Raw genomic sequence first — 24,439 nt, 5'->3', positions numbered from 1 at the left:
GATAATATATCAGTGAGGGAGCATTTTTCTGCAGAACAAGTACCTTTTTTTAAATATTTTAAGTATTGCTGATGATACTTCAGTACTTGTGATGGTAAATGTTTACATCAATGCACTGGTACTTTACAGGAGGACTTTTCTTGTATTTTTACTTTACTTAAAGGATCCGAGTGCATCCTCCAGCACCCTCCTGCCTCTCAAGTTTTCACGGGCCTGATTAAAATAAAAAAGGCACGGCGATAAATTCGTTTTGGCCAATTCTTGCAAAAGATCTGTCCAGTCTGACATGCTACGTGACTGGAGACTTCAGGAGACTTCAGACTGCACAGTAAATGCCCATCAAGCTGGCCGTCCCATTAACAGCTCCTAAAACGGAAAATGTAAAGCTGTAGATTTCCTCCTCAACAAACGCACGTCTGCATAAACATGCATTCAGTATGAAAGACTGTTATTATGATATGTGTGTTAAAATAGAGGAATAGTTTGTCTATATATGAGACCTATATGTGATTAAAAAAATATATAAATATTTTTGAGCCATGTTTGAAAGTTACTGTTTTAAGGTCTCAAGATTTGCTTGTAGGGTAAAAATTTTAAATACATGCTAATGTCTGATATGGATGAAACTAAGTGTTGCGAATGTAAGGCACACCACAACACATTTATCCCGTAAGCGTTTAATCGTGAAACCAAAAAAGCTGAAAAACACAATATATAGACAAACTTGTTTAGGTACATTATAAATAAAACATATATTAAGACATGTATAATGAAGGTCAGACAAGCATCTTCGTTTATCGTTCTACCATTAAGTACATGTGAAGAGTAGTGGTTGTCAATTTTTAAAAAAGCTGTTGGCAATTCAGACACATTCATATTTACAATACTGGGAAGCAGATGGGTTCAAATAGCATTTACAAATTATGTTTAGTATTTTTTTGGAGAGCCAGATAAGCGGAGTGCCGAGAAACGAATCGTAGCAGAGTTCACACACAAAAAACAAAGTACCTCAAAGTCATTCTAGCACAGTTTCTGTGAGCGACACCTTAGTTGATGAGATTGGTCCTGAAGAAGTGAAAGAACCAGTCTGCGACTCCAAGCGCTGGTCATTCATTCAATGCTAAAAATGATTTGTAAACACTATTTGTCTCGGATCAGCAAGACAGAGACGATCAAATGCATGAGAAATGGTGAGAGGCGTTTGACAAAGGGGTTTTTCTACGAGTCACAAAAGTCATGTGTTTTTTTTCCTCAAAATGAAACCAATACTGTGGTGAGCTGTAAGATTTAATCTCTGAGATGTTTACAAGTTTCACTCTGTGACGTGTCAGCGGCCCAGTCAACCTTTTCTACCGATTAAAACAAGTGAAAACAGATTTGTCTAAAAATGAGTCAATGTGGACGGAGTGAGTTCCTCCGTGTTTTCTTGTACCCACCGTATGCCCCTGTGGTGATGCTGGAGTGAACAAAACCAACATCCCGACTGATGTGTCTGAATTTTAACTGAATCAAATCAAGTGCTTAAAGATGGTGATTTGCTGGATTAAGAGTGCAGGGCTCGTCCCACAATGGAAACACTCAGCAGTATTTCCAGTTTCGCTGCCTTTTGTTTCGTTTTAACGGACCAGATTTTGGCATTTGGACGCTTTACACTGTGCAGTATATTTTGAAAGAAAAAAAAAAAGAAAAAAAAAGAAAAGCAATCCATCACTCTAAAGCACTTGGTCTGTTAGCAGTGTCATGTGATGGCTGTGCTGTCGTCTATGTAAGAGTGGTCATGGGGTCGTCCCTCCTGTTCCTCCTCCCTTTGGCTCCTTCATCTTGTCCTCCACCTTTTCATCAGATGGTGATGAAGCCTCCTTGGTCGCTGCTGACCGACTCTGGTACCACGCAGCGGCCCCGCCTCCTGGTTACGCGACGCTTCCGGTGGAATTTAGCATAACAACGAAACCCTTGAGCAGAGACGGGAAAAAAATAAACGCTAACTGAATCTAGTAGATTAGAGAGACGTGGATATGGAACCAGAAAAAACTGCCGGAGCTATGGTATCAAGACTGTAAAATCCTCAGAAGTATTCAACCACTTTCAGATATTTATGAAAACTGACCCCAGCGCGGTTTCAAGTGCACATGAACGGTACAGAGAATAACCTGAAAAGACGAAGTGCTGATGATTTCTGCTGTACATCGCACCACTATATTGCGACTTAATGTTCTCCTCACTCACCTTCCTCACACATGCAGTCATCGTAGCATTTGTTGTTGAGGCCTCGGTTGTGAGGTTTACACTCGTGCTGTCTCAGGTCGCAACAAGAACCTGCAGCGGAGCAAGCGCATAACATTCAACAATCAAACACACGTGATATTCCCATGGAAAGCATTATTGTGAAACACCGACAAACAAATGAGGACAGTGTCACTGAAAATAACAGTCCTCTTATCATTTCCAATCACGAAGAAGGAAACAGGCCCTGCGAGGAGCGTATGTTCTGACAATATTAAATTATAGCACGCCCGCAGGAAGTGGCCATTTAAAGACTAAGAGTGAAAGCTTTTTGTTTTCGGTCGGTATAGGGGACTATGGGTTATGACCAATTCAACCTGTTTTTATCAGCCTGAAGAGGTAAAATCATCCAGTAATTCGCAAGACATAAAGCAAAGTTCAGCAGAATAAATGAAATGTTGTGTCGCAAATGTTTTCCTTCTTATGTTGTTAATCGTGTTACAGCCCCTCAGATTTATCTGTCCTGGGTTCCAGCCCCCTGGAAGAAGGAGGCCAGAAGGCGGAATTGTGGCCTCCAATTTATTACCCAATGCAGCTGCAAAATTATCAAAAAAATATTTGATCAAATCATTTTTACAATGTTCTGTTTGTTGGATCACGACAGAGTTTTTCTGTGGTCCAGGGCGACATGTACCGCGTGATTCAGACCGACCTGGGAGACAGTCCAGGTGGTGGTCACACGGCTCGCTGGCATCAGCGTCGGCGGTCGCGTTTCCACTGCTGAGGTTCTTACTCCGCCGCTTGTCTGCAGCAGGCAAAAGAAGTAAACACAGCAGTTTGATCAATACGCAGCCTCAACCAAACAGATGTCACTCAGTTAGAGAATTATGCTTTCTCAGTATGCCTGTTACTTTCTGGTGAAGCCATTTCTACTGTGTGGAACGCGTAAAAGGCCGGGGTCAAAGACTTTTTCACTTCGACAGCCCATATCTGACCTGCAGTTTTAACACAGGTCAGATATGGTCCCATTGTTTATTCCCAAAGAGTGAAATCAACTCGATGTTTAACATACACAGTAGTATGTAGGAGTACTAGGAGCACACATTTTATTCCAGAGGGGAACATAAATTGAAATGTTTCCTAGTCCAGAAAATCACACTGGTGACGTTGTTTTTAGATCGTCCAGTTGTGATTGGCTACTTATCTCGCCATATATTAACATTAATGTGCTAATAAAAAGCCTGATGAGTTTAAATACTCACAGTAGCGCTTAAAGTAGTTTAGATGTTCAACATCTCTGATTTGTTTTTAAAAAAGTGTCAATAATGTCGTTTTTCGCAATGCTAGCATGGCTCTGTGGATAGCAATGCTGGTCCTTCTGTTGGCCACTCCACCACCTTGGTCCAGACTAAAATGTCTCAAAAACTGTTTGATGGATCACCATAAAATTTTGCACAGAGGACTAATCCTAATGACTCTGGCGATCTCCTAATGGTTTTTTTTGCCCCTCTAGCGCCAACATGAGCTTGGCAGTTGTGGTTCCGAGTGAGATAACTTGACAACTATGAATTACCATGAAATGTGCCACAGATATTCAAGGCTCCCTGAGGATAAATTATATTGACGATTGAAATCCCCTGACCTTTCTTCTGGCGCCACCAGCAGGTCAACTTATTCATTAAAATATCAGTCCACCACTTTGGTCCAGGCAAAAATATCTGAAAAGTTACTGGATGGATTCTCACCAGCTTTTGTACAGACATTGATGCCCAGAGGACGTACCCATGTGACTTCGGTGACTTTCACTCTATCACCGCCATGAGGCTGACATTTTTTGTTTTTATTGAAATATCCGAACAACTATTTGAATGGATTGTCATGTAATTGTTCCAAGAGCATGAACTGTACATGCTTTGACCCCTTCATCTTTCATCTAACGCCACCATCAGGTCAAAGTTTTCGTTTGCCGAGTATTTTGGCTGCAAAACTAATGGCATTTCCATCAGCCTCGGCTGTACTTTAGCATGCTAACATGCTCAACTAAGACGGCGGATATGTCAGACATTATACCTGCTAAACATCAATATGCTAGTATTGTCACTGTTAGCATCTTAGCATCCCGATAGTGAGCGTTTTGCTCCAAGCACCATTTTACCTAAGCCCAGCCGCACAGAGCGGCCAGCATGGCTATTTAAATTTAACAATGGATTATTTCCACCAAAACTGTTTTCAAATCAGAGTCCTTTATGACCACACACGCGCACTAACAGTTAATAATTAACCTTTCTTCCTGGAGGTTGGCCAGTTGTCCACGGGTTTCATATCCTCGTAGTCTGTCCAATCAAAGAGCGCCATGTCCAACGTCGGCATCACCTCTCCTTGTCCTTTTCCTCGACCGGACCTCTGAAAAAAGGAAAACATAACTTGAAGCTACACCTTATGTTCTGTTACATTAGAACTGCTCTTTTATCCACTTTCAGTGGGAACATTTGCATACCAGCTTAACTCACGTTCTGTATAAGAAATCCACACAGGAAACGCTCAAACATGCTGATATGCAGATCTGTAAACACCTAATCCCATCTTCATTTAGTGTCAGCATGCTGTGTAGGTTCTGCCTCCATTGTAATATTTTATACATCTTCTATATCTATGGATTCAAAAACAATTGTGATCAGAATATGAAGTGATGTATTAAATACTAATCCTAAATTTGACATTATCCAGCATATGAGCTGCTGTAGAGAATGCACTGGAGAGATTAATTCTGTCTTCTCGGATGAATTTTCAGTCACTTCAGCTAAACCACAGCGGCAGAGGATGATTATTGTTTAATTGGTTCACTCTGTTTCGCAGGTAAAAACACTCAGGGTGTTCTCGATGAAACACACTGGACTTGTGTTGTGACGAGCGGCAGCAGTGCTTCGCTGATTGATAAAACGCCCGCACAGAGTCAACAGAGACAGCAGCAGAGCTTTGAAAACCCATCAGTTGGTAACAGAGAACAGGTCTGCCCTCTACATATACAATATACACACATATAGATGGAAACACACAGCTCATCACACAAAACCTCAGCCGTTATTTCTGGGCAGCAGGCAACTCCTACAACTACAGTAATCAAGGGCTGAACAATCGCATTAAGCCTATTATTTCTGCACTGTATGTGTTATTTTAGATTAGGAGGACATTTAAATATATGCTATTCGTAAGTCAAGTCACCTTCTAATTTTGGTTGAAGCTGCTATATGTAGCATTGTTAGGGAAAGTAGTTTGTTTTTTAAAGTTAGTTATTTGTTAATTTACTCAGTTACTTTTAAAAGTAAGTACATTGGATAGTCAGTATTTCGGAAGAGTCCCTTTGGGGGTATTTTTGCATTACTCACTTATTCTGGCATAGCAGTATTGTTGGTGAACAGCCTCCAATCTCATTCTTATCAAACCAACAAGTCCTCATATTGTACTTGTACAAAACAGGTAGTTTGTCAATTCCCATGTGACTATTACAACAACAACAAAAAAATCATACAGTTTGAGCATTTCACATCTGCCACCTATTTGGTTATGGTTTGCTTAGGTTTAGACAAATAAAAGTACTTAACTAAGGTCAGTAAAAGATCTTATTCATGGTCGAAAGAAGCCAGTGGTAAATCTTGGGAGAAGAGGGGATGCAAACCACCGTCAGACACTTTCTACCTTCGACCAGATCCTCCACTGCCTCAAAATTGTAACGCGTACAAAAAGAAATGTCAAGAACTCTAAAAATCCAGCGCTGGACATTAATGTTCTCCAAACACCTTCCACCTTGGACACCCCTTGACCCCTCCTTATGTATCTCTGGTGAAAATGTCAACACACCGCAGTAGATATCTCATCATCACCATGCCGACTGGCATGAAATTAGCCGAGCATGTTCACTCCCCCAGCAGGATAAACCCCTTTGATTTGAATGATTTCAAGTGTTTCTACTCTTGCGCCACCCTCAGGACAAAAGTGTTTTTCCCTCTCTGTGATGGTCGTGCCCGGCTCAAAGGACCATGGCAAGTAAAGGGAGCGACACCAGAAACACGCTTAAAATTAACGAATTTATCTACAAAACATAAAGGTGCTCCCAATCAGCCCAAGTGGACGGCCCCACCCACCAATACCTGTACTTGTGAGACTCAAGGAAACTGCTCATGGGGCTTTAGACTATGAGTCGTTGCAAATATATTGTGCAGCGATTACAACAAATATAAATAAGAATCTGTCTCCTTCCACACTTTAACACCCATGATCTGTAATGGCTATATTTTATTTTGTAACATTCACATTTTGACATATTTGCATCATTTTGTATGTTGTTCTGTTTTTCCTTTGTGCAGTTTTACATACTTGGAGTTGGGTCGAAAAAGGAAATAGACAACAAACACTTTAAATTTCTGCTTTCCTGCTTTCCTAAATAGTTAAAATCAGTATTTGGATACCTTTGGACTGATCCATAAATTCATTCAACAGGTTGCAGTGTCATAAATTCAGCTATTCTACCTCTGTAAAATATAATCAATCAGATGAGTATTTTACGGCATTGCTGTAAAGCAAAAAAACTCCTCGGTGAATTGCTCAGCCATAAAATTCTGCAACAAAAGCCATAAAAGATTACTACTGTCGGTTTCCTCAAACAGAGGATACAAAATAGAAATGTCGCACACAGCATAATTAAGTCGGAGAGACGTTGACGTGTCTTCTGAGGAATACTTCATCCATCAAAAAAATAAGCTCTCAATGTAAACAGATCCATACTTGTTTCCTTTCACCCTCGGGAAATAAGCCTGTATGGAAATATCAATTAGATTAATTGCAGGGGGCCACCTACTTCTGCTCGGCTGCTCATTAAACTATCAACAGCTGATCGAACATTAATTAAGAAGCCTCCCTGCGTGCTCGTGCCACTGAACCTGGGTTCAGAGAAGGCAATCGCTTTTTTTCCTTCCGCGGTCTAATAATATTTGACTACACTCACATTAAAGGCAATGCAAGGTCTCCCGGGTTCTCAGACACCTTGAAAACAGAATACCAAGCAGACCGCCAGTCTGCAGACATCAAACGTAGAGACCGACCGGGGAAGTCGCGCAGCGCCACCGTGACTTAATAGCCACGTGCTGTAAATCTGAATCCACCGCAAATATCAGTCTGAAAAGAAATTTGCATTTTTTCTCAGTGGAAGAATGGACGGTCCATCTTTTGATACTTTCCTCGCCAGTAAAATGAAAGCACCGGTTGTTTGGTTGATCACCTGAAAAAAAAAAAAAATCAACCTATGTTTACCTTTTCCTGACAAGCGACCTTCTGCAAATTATGACTGTTGCCTCTGAGCGTCAACGATGACCTTAGGGTGACGGCAGAAACCTCAGGAGTACTGGGTGCACCAAGTGCGGACAGAGATTCTGACACAAGACACGGTGCTTTGCATTCTGGCTCGTAGTTTTAGTTTGCTAAAGGGAAGTCATTCTTATTCGTGGAGGCGTCGGACCAGAAATTTCCATATGAGTGATTTTTGTAATAGTTGTGCATTTTGGAAGCCACTGAGGTATAGTGTCACACTGCAGATGAGGACACCAGATCAGAAAAGACTCATGAGGGTTTGTTTTGGAAAGCAAGCGCAACCGTTAAGTGCAATTTAAATGGGAGGACTCGTCGATCGCTACCACTGCTCTAGATAGTGGTACTGGATAATCACGGAGGGCCCCAGGTTGAGCAAGGGCCCCCTAAAATACAGTTTGTTCGAACGAAAAGGATTTCGTGGCTTGTTCTCGTCTCGGAAGAGGGACCATTCCTCTGTTGCTCTTCCTGAGAGTTTCTTCCATTTTTTTCCCCATTAAAGGGAGGGTTTCCTAATCCAAATCCGGGGTCTAAGGACAGAGGGTGTTATGTGATGTATAGAGTGTGTCGCTCCCCTGAGGCAAAATACACCCGATAATAATCTAAATCATGCTTAGAGTTGAGTCTGAGTTATGGATTGCGAAACATATTCTTAGAGGGTGGCTACCCTTACTGCATCGTCTTGGTATAAACATTACCTTGAAAAAACACACGAAGGTTGATCGCAATCATTCCGTTGGCACAGTGTCTAGAGAAAAAGGCCGAATCCTAATAGCTGGACCGGAGTTTCGATTTCAAGACGTTTCGCTCCCCATGGCCACTTGAGTTTTAACTGTTGTGGGGAAATGATGGGTTTCTAACAGTGAGAGCAGTGAGAGCACTGTATGCTCACTGTTAAGTGTACACCCACCACTTTATGGGGCTGCAGTGGCCAATGCTCGGCAGTATCGAGGCTCGTATGTATTTGTATATGTCATTTCAAAAGGTTAAACATCTCCGTTTCGACGCAGCCCATGAGATCCTTTCCTTTACTTTTCTATTTTTCAGTCTTTAGTGCTGTTTTTTTTTTTTTTTCTTGAACAGAGCTCCTCAACAGCGACCTTCAATTAGCCAGTGTCAGTGATCTATGGCAGCTTTTTTTTTTTTTCTGAACAACGCCCTACATGTTTGTAACAGCGGCCGTGACAAATGTAAAAGATTTCACGACGTGGGCACGGATGCCAATACCTGTTGACATCAGGTACCGTTTTGTCTTAAAGAGTCTAATTTTGCAATGGTTCCGAGACTGAAAGAGGGACAGGAAAACACTGGTGACTTTTTTTTTTTTTTCTCCTCATAAATGATGTTTGTACATACGGTTTAAGCATTATGCTGGGTGAATGTGACAGATGGTGAGCGGTGTCCCACGCACTCCTGCAGATTTTTCATTACATGTGCCCACAGTTGGACACAAAAAAAAAAGACTCTCCGTGGTCACATACATTTCGTCCTGACGTGGTTTCTAATAAGGGAAAAGGAAGGTAGTAATAGAAAATGTGCTGCCGGACTGGAAATGTGTGATTTTGATTCCAGAGGCGTAGTTTTATTACAAAGAACACGGTCATATCTATCAAACACACTGTGGCCAGGAGCCGGTGAGTTTGGCCTGCTGGAGGGTATTTTTCACCGGCAGCACTTTCAGGTCGACGCTGCAGAGAGTGTCATTTCCGAGATGAGCTATGAGGTTTGCGGCAGCATAACGGCAGTAATGGGGCCCATTATGCCCCCCCCCCCCGCACACTAGAACCACACTGAGGCACAACAGACGCAGCCTTTAATAAGCACTTGGGCTTCGCTGGGGTTACCTGGGGTTTGGTGGAGGCCGGGGGCAGCGTTGGGGGATGCTCGTTCATCACCGTGGTAACCATGGAGGAGCCAGAGCCAAAGACGGCGGCGATGGGGGAGGGGGGTTCACTGGGCGGGGTCACACTGAGGGAGGGGGAGGCAGCAGAGGAGGAGGAGGAGGAGGAGGAAGAGGGAGGGTCCTCGAACAGATCTCTGTCCTTCAAGGCAGACTTCAGCCCAAGCTCCGGAGGAAACCCTGGACAGAGATGATAGACAGCGAGAGAAAACATTGTTCCAATACTGATGCGAGGTTTTCCAGCTTCCAACAAACGTGGATTCAGTTTACTTCCATTTTTGGTTAAAAATGTAAAGAAAAGTTCAAATATTAACACACCTTTATAAAGAGTTGATGGAGTGTGAAGGTTATGTCCAGCCAATCAAATCACGGAAAGTGTGAGATTTTTTTCCCTACAAAGAATCTCACCATGAGGTCAGTTTAGTAGCTAATCTGGAGCTTTTGATTGTACTACATGATCATCCTCAGCAGATGGGGTCTGCCCTGATTTCAGTTTTTGTAGATGTTCGAGTTTCCATTTATAACTTTTGAATTAAAACGGTAATGTAAGTTTCCACATGTACAGTTCCATGACAACTGGGAAAACTCCACCCGCTGACAAAAGCTAAATGGACATTGTGGCGAGATTGTTTTGTCAGTCGCTGATCACAAAATCAATTTTTTTATATATATATAATTTGGTGAATTAAAGCTTTATCCTGCCATACTAGACTGATGTTAATGTGAGTACATTAACTCAGCAGAACTGTCTTCTTAATATGTGACGGTAAATGGGCTGCACTTACACAGCGCTTTTCTATTCTGAACAGCCTCTCAAAGCGCTTTAACGCCACATGCCACATTCACCCATTCGCGCACACATTCACGCAGCTTTCTATAGACACGCACACTAACACGCCGATGATACGTCGGGGGCAATTTGGGGTTCAGTATCTTGCCCAAGGACACTTCGACATGCGGACTGGAGGAGCAAACCACCGACCATTACGGTTAGTGGATGACCCGCTCTACCTCCTGAGCCAGACTCACTCTCCTTCAACATGTTATCTCACCTTTCACAAAAGCGCCCAAATTCCATAATTTGTTATTGATTTTTATTATTTTTAGGTGTCTTCTTCAATACAATAACCAAAATTCTGTTCACTTCAACTGTGTCTAATGTCAGATTTCAAAATTTCTGCACAGGTAGACACTGAATATGTCTTTTGAACTGACCTTTGACTGAAATTGATCTGAACCCATCCCTGTTGTCTCACAATAAACAACAAGTGGGTGAAAATGAACTACATCTCCCCGTTGTTTGTCCAACACTGGAAAACACTGCAGTCGAGGCTAATTTGTCAGAAATAGGTTATGTTGTACGTCCAGATCCAGCAAGAGCTCACCTTTACCGTGTCGTCCCTTGTCGCGCCGACTCCCTTGTCTCCTGTGCTCCGAGTGGTGTCCGTGTCCGTGCCCATTCCCGTGTCCGTGCCCTCTCCCCTTGCGTGACCCCAGGAGCTGGTTTTCCCGGGACCCGGATGGACTCCTCACACTCATTCGAACTCTGTCTCTGTCCCTGCCCGGGCCCATCTCCAGTCTCACGGGGCTCAAGCCCTCCAGGCCTGTCCCATCATCCTCAGGCCTGGCCAGGGGGTGCAGGGACCTGTGCGCGAGCAGCCCGGCTCCACCTTTGGCAACGCGGGCCCCCTGGGCCCCGTGCCCTCCACGGTCCCTGCTGTAACTGTGGCCCTGTAGACCTTGCAGAGGGTGCTGTAGGGTGTTGCTGCCACCTGCTGAGGTCTGTGCCTGTCTCCTCTTGCCGTGAGGAGCCCCGGGCTCCGCACTGTGCGACAGCGCCAGGGTGCCGAGCAGGAAGGCCAGGAGCAGACTCCAGGAGAGAGCCATTGTCTGTGCAGCACAACGCCACCTGCTAGGAAGACAGAAAATACATGTCAGCGCGTCACAGATTCTGCTGTGTGAGTAGATCCAAATAACTGACACCGAAACTTAAGGTGGATTTAAGCTGCACTGGTGGATGTTTGTCCAAAACAATCTGGCTTAGTCAACTGAAAATATATTAATCCAGAACTATTTTGATAATGGATCAATCATTTAAGTTATCTTCAAGAAAAAGTACCAATTACGAGAATTTGTTGCTTTTCTCTGTCTTAAGTGATGGTAAACCACATATTTTAGGGTTCTGGACTGGTGGAAAGACAAAACAAGTAATGAGAGGACATCACTTTGGGCTTCAGGAGACAGTGACTGGCAATTTTCAATATTTTCTGACTTTGTATGGAACAAGCGATAACTCGATTCATCGAGAACTGGCAGATTAATCCCTAATGAAAATAATCACTTGTTGCAGCCCCACATCGAACGACCTCTTGAAATACAGGTTTGTGCATAAGAATTAGACAACACATCATTGGCGACACGTTTAAGACACTAATTTTGTACATTAGGCTGAATAATGTAAATGGAGTCTATTTTCTTCATGATTTATGTTCATAACCTTCAGACGCCTTCAAAAACAAAAACATCCGCATCAAATACTCAAAGCTTATCATGCCACATTCTCCACTTCTGGATCGACAGTGGAAAAGCAGACTTTACTGCAAGAGCGGTTTCAGATGTTCTTGTTTTCACACTTTCTCGCCCTGCTGTGACTGTAGACCCCCACCGGAATCCATTGTGCCTTTTGGCAGCTAGCTTGTGAATACAATCTAGCTTCCGTCCTGTGTAAAGGAGAAAGCTTAAAAACTAAAAAACGTAGGTTTGATATATATTCCGCTGGATTCAAACCAGTTCAGTTTAGTTTCATCCGTAACCAGTCAAATAAAATCAACTGATATTTGCAATGGTTTTTAAAAACCCGTCTCTTTTAGCAATAGGAGATCAGCCCTCTTTTGAAGTTACGCAAGTTGCACAAGTAGGATTTCATGAGCTATTTCAACGAAAAAAATAGCGGGAGGTTGTCACCTTACATTCTGCTGTGTAAACAAATACATACAGGACTTTTCTTTTTCTGGAAAAATGTCAGCCATGTAAATGAATGTCTCTCGCCTCACAGGGACATCCCTCAGTTTGACTGAAACCCCAGATATCCTCTGTAGATGTGTCCTCTCTCATTCTTCCCTCACCGGTCTACATCTCTCTCAGCCTCCTGAATGGCCCCACTTATCTGGACGTGGTAGGTTTGGGGAGGTGATAAAGAGACGGACAGACACTCGTACTTCTTCTTTAGAAATGACTTCCCCCGCCTTCATCCCTGTACCTTCACGCCTTTCTCAATGTGAGATACCGCAGTGCGCACAAGCCTCACCGCTGCCCGTTCAGTGGTCTCGAGGGCCCTCCGACCGTACCTTTCATTACAAGAGTCAACATGTCTGCGGGATGTGACTGAACTGAAATATGAGGTTCTGTATGTCTGCATCGACGGCCCGGCACCTTGTCCAAACGTGAATAAATTGATACCATTGAGTCAAAAATAGCAAAGCGCAGGAATTGAAGCACTTCTCCTTTTTTGATTTCCATCTTTAGGTACCAAACTCCGTGACAGTCAGGCTCAAGACTAATTGTAGTTTCATGTCATTAAACTTTTATTTGCATTCACAATAACATTTGTTTTTTTCGCCCATTTTGAGTGATTATAGCATAATTAAGCCATATTTCCCGGGTGATATTTCTATAATTTGATATATCAGGTATTTAAAGTACGAGATTTGTGTCCCAACATATAAATGTCTGGAGCATTACATATAAAAGCCCCACATTTATGTTTAATGCAGCGAACTTCACATGCATTAAACTCTTCGCGTTAAACAAAACCCTAAATGAATATTGTTGTTCGTTTTTTGACTCTAATTCACTTGAAAACGTTCAGATTTACGAATCATTCATACGGAATTTAGTAACGAAAAAACAGAAAAAACGAAATCTGGCTCACAACTGGCTCGTCTTTGAACACCCAAGAGCGAAGACAAACAAAGAAAAACATCCAAACTTTACTGATAGATAATACCAGGAGGATCATGTTGATATGACTACAACGCTAAATCCCATCATTTTTAATTATCTAAAGCGCCCAACTCTTCACTACTACAGCATGATTTTGATTTATTCACTTCAACCAAACATTCTTGGTTATCTTGAAAAAAAAAGGGTGTAATTATCAACCAGCCCAATATTCTGACATTTTTGTCCACAGCAGCACCAACTAGTACAAGATAAAGGACCACCCGCTCTTCTTACTCTGTCATGTTATGTAAGATAACAGGTTAGGGTAAACATGATATGGTTCCTTTTGTCCTCCACTTTAATGGGCTGAGGCAATCCTTTTGCCACAGGCGCACACGGCGTCGTTGTGGTGGTGTGGCGGGCGACTCCTTTGTGTTAAAAGACAAACGGCAGTGCAGGGCGTACAGAAAATCAATGAGGGAGAAGTATTGAGCCGCTGGTGATGGTGTGGGTGTTGTGTGTCGCGGGTCTCTCTGTGTGGCGGAGTTAGGGGGGTTTATAAGGTCTCTGCTCTATCATTACACTGACACGCACACACACACACACACTAAGTTGAGAAAACACTCATTCTTGGGTTTACGTGGGATTATGTAGGTGTTTCTAAAAACAGAACATAGGCGGCAGGTTGTGTGTCTGTGTGTGTGTGTGTGTGTGTGTTTTGGGGGGGTGCTGGTGATGTCAGGGGAAATTTGCAGTGTGATTGCAGGCAGCCTCCCGGGGGATTTAGAGGCAGACCGCGTCGGCTGGCCTTTGGGAGTTCGACCAGCTGTGGAGTTTTGCAAACAAGAGTGTATGGTTGGCTGGCGAGGCGAGACCTTTATCTCCAAACAGGGCCTTCGGAGGATGGCAATCGCCCGTGTCAAGCACAAACCGTGTTGCCGGGATTACACTCTGTCTGTTTGACGCATGAGGCGCTGCAGGTGTCGGGTGGCCTGGATCCTGTACGGCCCAAAGATTGATTTAGTGAGAAAACAAAGAAAACATCCAAACTAAACTGTGGGGCAGGGCAGGGTAGATAGAGGACCGTCTATGGGACCACATATAAAGAGTCCTCGAAATGCTGTATATTTGTTTAAGGAATAGTTTGAATTTTGGGAAATGCGCTTATGAGTTATATGAGAAGATTGACAGCCGTCTTACTGAATGTCTGAATGAAGCTACAGCCTGCAGTCGGTTCGCTTAGCATACGGACTGGAAACAGGAAGCCAGGGTCTGTCTGACAGTAACAAAATCCACCCACCAGCACCTCTGAGGCTCACCAGTCAAAGATTAAAGATCAATACATGAAGTGATTCTTTGTGCTGTTTTTCCACTATGGATTGCTGCCTTTTTGTCTGGACTTTGTTGTAGAGAATACAGACACTCGTACGGTAGGTGTACACCTTTCCACGCCTGGAATCTGGGGGGGGGGGCTGTGAATGACTTCCAGGAGTGGCTTTTTGAAGATGTGTGCCATTATCCCCATATGTAAACGATCTCTCTTTTCAATCTTCCTTCAAGGGCTTCTTCCGGAACAGGTACAAACACTCTTTGCCTTCTGATGTGGTCAGACAACCAGTCGTCTGAACTCCTTCTTTTCAAGCCTAACCCTGCCCTTTACCGCATCCAAGAAATAATCGATTTGAATTTTTTTCAACGGGCAGATCCATCCATTTCTTGTCGGCGCCCTGCACATCTCATTTAGGATTAACACTCAAAGTGTTTGCGGAAACGGAACCGGCGCAGAGGCGCCCGAGCTGGAGATAACCGCAGAAGCTAAGCAATGCCACAACAACGCGACCCTTCAAAAAATTCATTTTCCCGTCATAAAGAAAGATGAAGCGCCTCCATAGAAACAGAAGGCATCACGCATCAAACCCATCAAACCTCAGGCCTGAATAGACCTGTCATGTGAAAGGGGGGGCGGGAGGTGATGGAAGAGGGCCGAGTATCTCAGCACGGCAGTGCCCTGTTTTCCTCTCTCAGACTTTCATGTGCCTGCTAACAGGTGGCCCTTTGAGGAACCACAGGATGGGGGACAATAATGGAGCACTCTGGGTGGCATTCGGGGTTTCTTAAGCACGGTCTCTCGCCTGTGATAAACAACCTCCGCGAACAGCACGCCCTCCTGCCAGGGCCTGTGTTAAACATGGGTGTGTGCTGTAGGTAAAGCACAGCGGGGCAGGCATCTGCCAGTGAGGCGATGGGAGGCCAAACGAGCGGCCCGACGCTGACGAGCTTCTTCCCCAAATGAGATAATCCACTATTTGTACTGCGTCTCTGTACAAAAAAAATAGTTTGGACTCAAGCTTTCATGGTAATAAGGCTGTTACGATAGCTCTCGGTTGAAAGAATGAAAACATGTTAAAGGCCCCGAAAACCTGGTTTCTCAATTAGCTTCTTACTTCTTAGTGATGGGCTCCTGCATAAACACATTTTCTGCCAAAATTAGAACAGCTTTGGTTATTCAGACATTTCTGTTTGTGCTGGTTTTATCAAGAATCTTCCTTTCTGCTTTTATGTTGGAAAAAAAAAAAAAAAAAGCACCGATCAGGATTTAGCAACATTTAAATCAAGGTGTGGTGGCAGGTCTGGGACACTTATCTTATTTTGTCAGTCAAACCACACACACACACACACACACACGCTGTCTTGAAGAGTTTTTAGTTCAATAATAGTATCATGAAAGTTTGTAATTGTTGCTCCTTTAGTCATGAATAACATACATAAGACAACATACGTAGATATACTGTTAAAAGCTGAGAAACAGTTTTTCCCCTCAAAAATCAATATAGAGCTCTGCCAGAGAATTATAGCCAAATAGTAAATCAGGAAGAAAAAAAAACCTAGTCAACATAATAATGTAGTTTACCAAAATAAAAAGAACACAATAAGTAATAAAAATATACTTGTCTCACACTTGGTCTGTATGAGTTCGTCATACTCACTGTGGGGTTTACAGTTGGCAATCCAGGTGTGTGTAAAACCAGGACGTCCAATTAAGAAGAGGAGAGGATGCTCATGATATCGGGGGAAATTTACGGTGCAGAAGTAGTAACCGAGTAAAAATCCAACAAATACGGGTTTTTTAAAAAAGGTCGAACACGACTTAGAAAACTTTATATCTCACTTTGACCGTCCGGATGTTTTCTCTGAACCTCAGCTCTTGAGGTCGTAATGTTGAGTTTATGGACATCTGAGTTCAGCATGTAAAGTGTCATAAAATCTTTCAAATCAATTCTACATCTTCAGGAAGCCGGAGCAGAGAGGCGGAGACTGGGGTTATCGTGGGGAACAGTTTTGCGGAAAACACAATATATGTGTGTGCCAGAGGCCGCCAGAGACACAGGCATCGGAGCAGAGTGAGTTAAGTATGAAGTGATGTGTAATCGTGCTAAAAAACTGCAAAGGGGGGCAGTACTGGAGCAAGGACGATTAAGCTCCGATGAGACCGGAGACCTCCCTCCAGTCTGTGGTCAATCGGCCAGTCCCCTTAAGCAGGGCGGCACTCCTGTGACGCACTCGTCGTAAAAAACGTACTTAACGGAGAGAGCGGACCCGGATCCGTGGCTGAGCGGAGGAAGGTTAGAAGCGGCCAGACAGAGCAGGAGGCGGCCCCGGTACTAAACTGCCGTACGTGCTCGTCTTTCGGCCTCACCTGCTGTGACACCAAACCTCCAGGAGCCATCTGCTCCCGTTGTTCTATCTCTCATGGCAACCAGCGGGGCCATAAGGATCCAGCAAACAAAGACTCAGGAAACAGGCGGCTGAAGCAGAGCTGCCATGTCAGGCAGAGGCCATCTTTTTTTTTTTTTCTTTCCTGGCAACAGGCAAAGATTAGAGGTTTAAATACTCTCCTGCTGATTAATGACAGAATTACTCAGTAGATCATATCTACTGGAACAGAAAGTCATCAACCACCTATTAATCAGGCTCTTGAACATGTGCTCAATTTGCAAATGTATTACAGGCCGTCAAACAGAGACCTAGAGGTCACTTTGGGGAGCGTGAGGCTGCTCAGGAGCAAGCTAAACCTCTCCTCTGGGCCGCACGGCTCACCCAGCAGCAGCTCAGGGGTCTGCTCTAAACGGACACGACGGGTAATGACAGGAAAAATGCACTGCAAACGTAGAAGACACAAAGAAAGACAGATGTATTATCTGTTGTGTCACAAATAGAGTTCCGCTTTGCTCCAAACAGAACCATTCCTCTCCGGCGTAAAGTAACAATGCAGAATATCTGATGCACAGACTCTGTCTCATCCAGTGTAAAATGGGCAAAGTTTACGCAAATGAATTATTGTAAATATCAGCTCGACAACAGGCACCCAAATTACAGCCCCACGCAAAAATAAACACCTCTGCCAGGCTGCACTTAAAACCACAAAACTTCATTTCCTCAAGGGGCTAATACCACCGACTTCAGCAATATAAAAGTGCTCTGTGTCCCAAAATCCTCAGCAAACTACATCGGCGGGATTCACATATCGACCGGGAGGCTTTTCGCAGCTTTTAGCTGTGTATTGGATGGTAAAGGCCCCTGGAAGCAACACAGGGTGATAAAAAAAAAAACAAGAACCATAAGGAAGGTCCATCTGTCAGCAAGTGAGCCGAAGCACAGAGCACAGTGGAGACACCAAATGATTCAGTGGTAATTTGGTCGCAGGTACAGCAGATGTGGGGCGAGACCAGAACATTGTCACTGATGCATGGCAACATCAGCGACATCCGGCAACGTGGCCCTTATCTCCCGCCTGAGCGCACCGAGGCCTGCGCGCACGCGCACACACACACACACACACACACACACACACTCACACATTCACACATTCAGAGATTTTCTCTCTGTTGCAATCAATGCATGCACACTAATGCGTACACACTCACAGCGGGGAAACCTCCTCCAGACACCCACACAGAGGCATGTTCCAAAAAAATGCTGGGAGACACAAAAAGCACCAGAAGCAAAGCAAGAGGCGTCCCACAGAGAGGGGAGCGAATGAGAGAGACAAAGGGGAGGAGGAGGAGGAGGAGGGGGACCGAGAGGAAAGGAGAAAAATAAGATGTAATGCTGAGAGAGAGCAAAGGGAGAAGGAGAGAAGTGAGACAGAAACGGAGAGGGAGGGAGAGCAGAGGCACTGAAATCAAAGCGGGAGAGAGAGACAGACAGAGGGAGGATTTATCCCGTCTTAATTAGAACAAAGTGTCGGTGGCATCTCTCATTTCGTGGCAGATAAGGACACCAGCCGAATCCCTTCTAACACACACACAAGAGAGGACGACAAAGCGTTGGCTCTCCCAGCCCAACAACGAATCTGGACACCTGGGTCTGTATCTGGACGTTCCGCATGGGAACAGTTTGACCGGTCAGCAGGGGGGGGGGGCACTCTTGTTTAGAGACGATGAAGTGAAGCATGCAAACGCATTATATGGACCCAAAGCCCCCCCTCCTCCTTTGGTGGAAGCGAGCAGCATTGACTGCCTGCCAGTGTTGAGAGAGTCTTGATCAAACAGATGCAGCCACGCTTGGCAGTGGCGTTCAAGGCGAGTTTCACGCCGCCGCGGAGGAGACCGGATGGACGTTTAGCGGCGTGGCCTCTTGGCGGGACAAACGACGTGAAAAGATTGGCTAAGAACAAATTTAAAGCAAAGTCTTGATTCTTTCATGGTCGTTTGAATTCCTGCCTGACACTTTCAGATTAGATCCTGTATATCTTACAGATAAATGATGGAGAGTTAGATGATTTCAAGCCCAAAATGGATTGGTTTGTTTCTCTTTTTTGTTTTTTTTAGAGGATGTTTAAATGTATTAGCACTCGAACATCAAATGATGTCAGTGTGCCCCCAGGTCATCCTCTCAGGTTCTTTTCTTATCACTCACTGTTGGGGGATCGGAGCTTTGTTTTGGCCCGAGGTCGGCTCGCGGTGGGGAACCCTCCACACCTCCCTCTGATCACGTCTAATGCTTCCCCGCTGACTGACTCGCAATTAATTAACACTAACCCCCTTCATGTGAGTCCAAAAATACTGCTCCTTTGCAGCGTGTTTCACTTTTAATTGAATGGTACCACACCGAGAATCTCAACTTGAATCTCTCCCTTTCTCATCCCTCCCTCCCTTCCTTTATCTCTCCCTCTCTCTCTCACGCACACACACACACACACACACACACACACACACACACACGCACAGGCACACATTTTCACACTATCGTTGGTATGCAGTGTGCAACAATGAGCTGTCAAGAGGAGATAATCGCTGCAATCATTTCTGATTCTCCTCACTGTTCGCCCTATAAATGCTTTTGTGATGTTAATCTGATTTTAGAGCGTGACGGCAGGAAACACCGCCATCACACAAGTTAAACTGATTATCGGACTAAATCTGTTTTTCCGGTATCGAACCAAATCTAATTTGCTGTTTGCAAACAGTCCTTCTCGCTCTCAACCCGTGTGCGCTGAGCGACACTCTGTCTGCAGGTCGAACAGCTCCTTTTCTGTGCGGGGAAACTGGGAAGGAACCATTTGCAGTCATTTAGTTGTTAACTTTTTTCTTTTTTTTCTTTTTTTTTTGACGTTATCCGGGCGAGACGTTGATGCGTTTTTACGCGCAGGTGGAAAATCCTGGCAGCCCGTTGGCGCGGCGGACGGATCGCTGGGGGCAGATGTAATAAACCTAGGATGTTGATAAGGACTTTGGTCAGTTATGGCAGCAGAACGGAGACAGTCTAGTGCAAGGGCGACATGTAAAAAAAAAAAAAAAAAAAAGGTACGAGGGGGAATGAAAATGCCACGGATGACCATGAAGTCGCCTGCAAACTCATTTAAACGTCGCAGAAAACACCGAAAAACGGAACAGTGGGGCACCGGGGACACGACACTAGTGGGTTTTCCTTAGGAATTCAGATGAAACCCACTATAACCGACCCAAGCACTTCCACTTGGAATAATGCGAGTCCTGGATGAAGATAACCCGCTTACCTTACGATTGTTTGTTCCTGTTGCTTTTTTTCTCTCTCTCTCTCCCCTTTTTATGTTGCTGAAGGTTTGAGAACCAGTTCGGTCATATGGCTGCGAAACACCGCGCAGGAGCAGGAGCAGGAGCAGGAGCAGGAGCAGGAGCAGGAGCAGCGGCGGCGGCGGCGGCAGCAGCAGAAGCGGCAGCACCTCTGTAGTCCGCTCTCCGTGCACCCGGGGATGTGCCGAGCATCCGGAGCCTCTCCTGCCTCTTATGAGGCGGAGAGTCACCGGCTCCGGGCGCGCGCACCCGAGCGCGCGTCCGCGTCAGGAGCGACCGAGGGGCTTGTCCCAGCAGGTGAGATAAGGACAGCGCGGGGGGGTTGTATTAGCTTTGTGCTTTGTGGGTATATTGGCATTAGAGTCAATATTCCTGCGGTAGAGGCTGAGGTAAGAGAGAAGGAGAAAGCTCCATCAGGGTCTAAAGTCTATTTCATGCTACAATAACTTGCTCCAGAGATGCAGTCGTTGGCCAGACGACCGCATACTTTTGGTCTTCTGCTGTCTTCCAGTTAAGGTAAATCTTAATGCCGCCGCACGCAGTGAAGCTTTAGAGGGTGGTGGTGTGCTTCCAGTTTTGTGTCAGCGGTGTGGGGAAGGCCCCTTTCCCGTTCCAGCACGATATTGCAACCGCGCGCGAAGTGATGTCCATAAAGGAGTAGCTTGGACTGCACGTGAGCCCTGACAGAAACCCGACCCACATGTCAGACAGCACTTCGGAAATGCTGCGATCCCATGTTCCCCCCGACACAGCCCCTCTCGGCTCTCAGGAAATGTCGACCAGAAACCAAAGGGAGGGATATTTTTCAAGCTTTGTTTATGTGGTTGACTGTTCAGTTGTACTTTTGGTGGATTCGTTTCCCCCAAGATGAAGGTTCTTGGCCTTCTCCAGACTACAAGGAACCAAATCTGGGAGGGCAAAAGAGATAAATAAACACCTGGATCCGACGATTTGGGGATAAAGTAAACATCAGTGTTTGGCCTCCCCAACGCTCTTGTGGCTGAGTGGGAGCAAATCCCTGCAGCCAGGTCCAAAAATCTTGCGGAAAGTCTCCCAAGAAGAGCGGGGGGGGTGGGGGGGCGGTTGTTGTAGCAGCCGATTAACATCCACGGTTTTGGAAGAAAAGGTCACACATGGGGTTTAACGTTTTTCCCGAGTAACCAGCCCAACAAACCTGCGGCAGCACCTTCAGCAACAACCCATTGCCAGTTCGGTCTTTTTACTTGATGGATCTCCTCTGCAGTGAAACCCCGTAACTGCATTTTTCACGGCCTGGTCTCTGTCAATCCCACAGACTCGGTTCACCGCAGAGCGCCGGCAAGACCCATTCTAAATCTACTCTACGAGCCCCGTTGTGTGTGTGTGTGTGTGTGTGTGTGTGTGTTGACAGATTTAATGCTGCATATTTGGAGGGTGATTTTTGTGGGGCTCACTTAAGGGAGTTGGTTGACATTTAGAATCTCTTTGTTTTGTGCCTTGAAAAACTCTTTGTTATCGCGGCCAGTGCGCGGGCTTTACGTGCGTTTGGTTCGCACACAAAAACGATGCTGACGAGCCACTCGGCGAAGCGCGAGCGCACCACAGAGGGACGTGAGTCTGCGCAAGGAAGATAACGGAGCAAAAATTCCAGGCGCCTTCAGGAAAATCGCATCGGGTCCTCAAGGGCCTTTAACTTTGTGGAGGGTCCGATTGTGAGTCTGTGCGTCAAAACGCGCGCCCTGCGGATTCATCTGTGTGTGTTACACGTGTAGGGAGCGCGTTTCTTTATTTATCCGCGCATCACCCGTTCACTGGGCACGGCCCTTTTGATCCCGCAGTCAGTATTTTTCTGGTATTCAAAAAAAACACATTGAAACTCTCCGACTTTTTTTTTTTTTTTTTTTAAGCCTCTGTCTCGGGCTGAGATTTTTTTCCACGTATTGCTTCGTGCCTGTGTCAGGGCGCGTTCGAGCAGGAATATCAGCAGCTCTGCGAAGGAGGAGACGGCACTTGGATGGGACCCCTGTGGCTCCCGTGTGCTAGAAGACAGTTTGTTTGGTTTTTTTTTACAAATGTTTTCCCACAGGTCTGGATTCTGCAGCTTTTTCTCCACTTGAAATGAAGATGGGCGGAGTTTGTTACAATAGATCAGTTGATGATTTCCAACTGAGGGGAATCCTGCAGAAAGTACTTCTCTACTTCTGCAGCTTAAAAAACTTTATACTTCATATACATGTGTGTGTTTGTGTGTGTGTTTGTGTGTGTGGAAGGGAAAACAAACACACAAACAGAACTAGAAGTTGGCGTGAGGTTGATCTTTGGTGTATTTATTGCCCCAAAAAATAAACTACCACCTAAGACAGGCTGACTGCGGCAACTTTTACAGTTTTAACACCCGGACACCACGCGCTGCGATGACTAGTCCATGAAAACTGTAGCAAGGAATCAGATAAATCAAAGTAGTTCATGGATAAGTGGTGGGAATATGCAGCTTCTGTGGCTCCAGGTGGTAACAACATGACTGAGAACTTGACAAAACTCGCTGAAGAAGAGAAAACAATTCCGGGATGAGTGCGTCCTGTAAAACTATCTGTTTTTGTGTAAGTTAATGTTAAATGTCAGACCAAAAAAAAGGTCAGGAACCACTGCAGTAGATAAAACAGTAAGAGCCAGAGGAGTGTTGCCTTTTGCAGGCCATTTTAGCATTTTACAACTCTGTATTATGAATATACAATATCTTAGGACGTTACATGAATATCCCGGTACAGTGGGTACAGTGACACATTAAGTAGACTAAATATCTTCCAAATAATATTTGACCAAAGACACGCAGAACTGTGAGGAGAAAGACATTAAAAATTACTCAGGAGGAATAACAAAAAAACTTACTGTTATTTACATGTATCTGAAAAATGGGGATACACAAATGATGTATGTTTCAGGTCACCTGACCAATTAAATTGCTGTTATTGGTACTGGGAATCCACAAAAGGTTCCTCTACCACGTGTTGAATTCAAAGCTCAAGAAAAAGAAAACCTCCTTCAGAAGTGTTGTTTACTGTAAGTACAGTAATTGGTGTTATTCAAACAGCTACAGTCGATGCTGCACTATTTTCTCAGGGCCTCTGGTCTCGGTGTGTTATGAGCCCCTTGCCTATAATTAGAAAAAGTTATCCAGTGGAAAAGCATGTAAAGATACGGTCTGTCCCACTGCAGCTGCAGGAACAAGTCTAGGGGAAACTGTAACGTTGTGCCGCTTTATCAGTTCATTCAGACGACAAGCGCATTAAAAAAGAAAACCTCTACAGTTGCCCCTTGAGGAGAAATAAAATGAGTGATCGAGAAAAGCAAATGCTAATTGTAACGTATTCTGTTGTAAGGTATTGTGATTTTTTTTTCTTAATATGTCAGTGTACCTCCTGCTGATGTTCGCCGTCCTAGTTTAGCCTGTTAGCAGGCAAACATTTGCTAACTGGCGCTAAACACAAAAGTACAGCTGGGGCCGATGGGAATGTCATTAGTTTTGCCAGAATTTAGTCCTAAACCAAAGTATCGGACAAATTCAGGGAACGTCATTAGGATTTTTTGCGTACCAAACGTCGCAGCGTGAACTGTTGAGATGTGTGATTTAAGAATGTTCGCCTGCTGGCGGGACGAGTCAGGAGATCACAAAGGGCCCTTAGGATCCCTCGTCTGGGAGCCATCAATGTCCGTAACCAATCCGACGGCAATCCGTCCACTAGCTGCTGAGATTTTTCAGTCTGTGCCAAAGTGGTGGACTGACCGACAACACATTGTCGCCCCTTCAGCCACGACACTGGCCTGACTAAACGCATCACGACATGTTTGAGAGTTGTGTTGCTATATTTTTTGGGGGCTACTTGGCTGTTCTGAAGTACAGCTTAACATTTCCATCATTTTGTGAGTCAGTAATGTTGCTATTGTGTCTATCTGGTGCCAAAGTCCCTTTTTGCTTACG

At 44.7% G+C, this 24,439-nt stretch overlaps 1 protein-coding gene across 2 annotated transcripts; it reads right to left on the bottom strand.

Annotated features, from left to right (window-relative positions):
• Window positions 1-661: 661 nt before the first annotated feature.
• On the bottom strand, window positions 662-20,643 carry draxina (dorsal inhibitory axon guidance protein a). Of its 2 annotated transcripts, none has more exons than XM_040116122.1 (7): window positions 20,445-20,643; window positions 10,870-11,396; window positions 9,429-9,664; window positions 4,506-4,626; window positions 2,936-3,028; window positions 2,227-2,316; window positions 662-1,952 (listed from the first exon to the last, which is right to left on the bottom strand). In XM_040116122.1, the coding sequence occupies exons 2-7, from the start codon at window positions 11,369-11,371 to the stop codon at window positions 1,840-1,842; spliced, it is 1,155 nt and encodes a 384-aa protein (XP_039972056.1). In that variant the 5' UTR covers window positions 11,372-11,396; window positions 20,445-20,643; the 3' UTR covers window positions 662-1,839. The 2 variants fall into 2 exon arrangements, with proteins under 2 accessions (XP_039972056.1, XP_039972057.1); XM_040116123.1 differs by having other exon boundaries at window positions 10,870-11,393.
• Window positions 20,644-24,439: the final 3,796 nt, after the last annotated feature.

The sequence above is a fragment of the Xiphias gladius genome, chromosome 21 (genome assembly GCF_016859285.1).
Source record: "Xiphias gladius isolate SHS-SW01 ecotype Sanya breed wild chromosome 21, ASM1685928v1, whole genome shotgun sequence".
In the NCBI taxonomy this organism is placed as follows: domain Eukaryota; kingdom Metazoa; phylum Chordata; class Actinopteri; order Istiophoriformes; family Xiphiidae; genus Xiphias; species Xiphias gladius.
The sequence above is the reverse complement of the archived record's forward strand: the minus strand, read 5'-3'. Positions and strand labels throughout refer to the sequence as shown.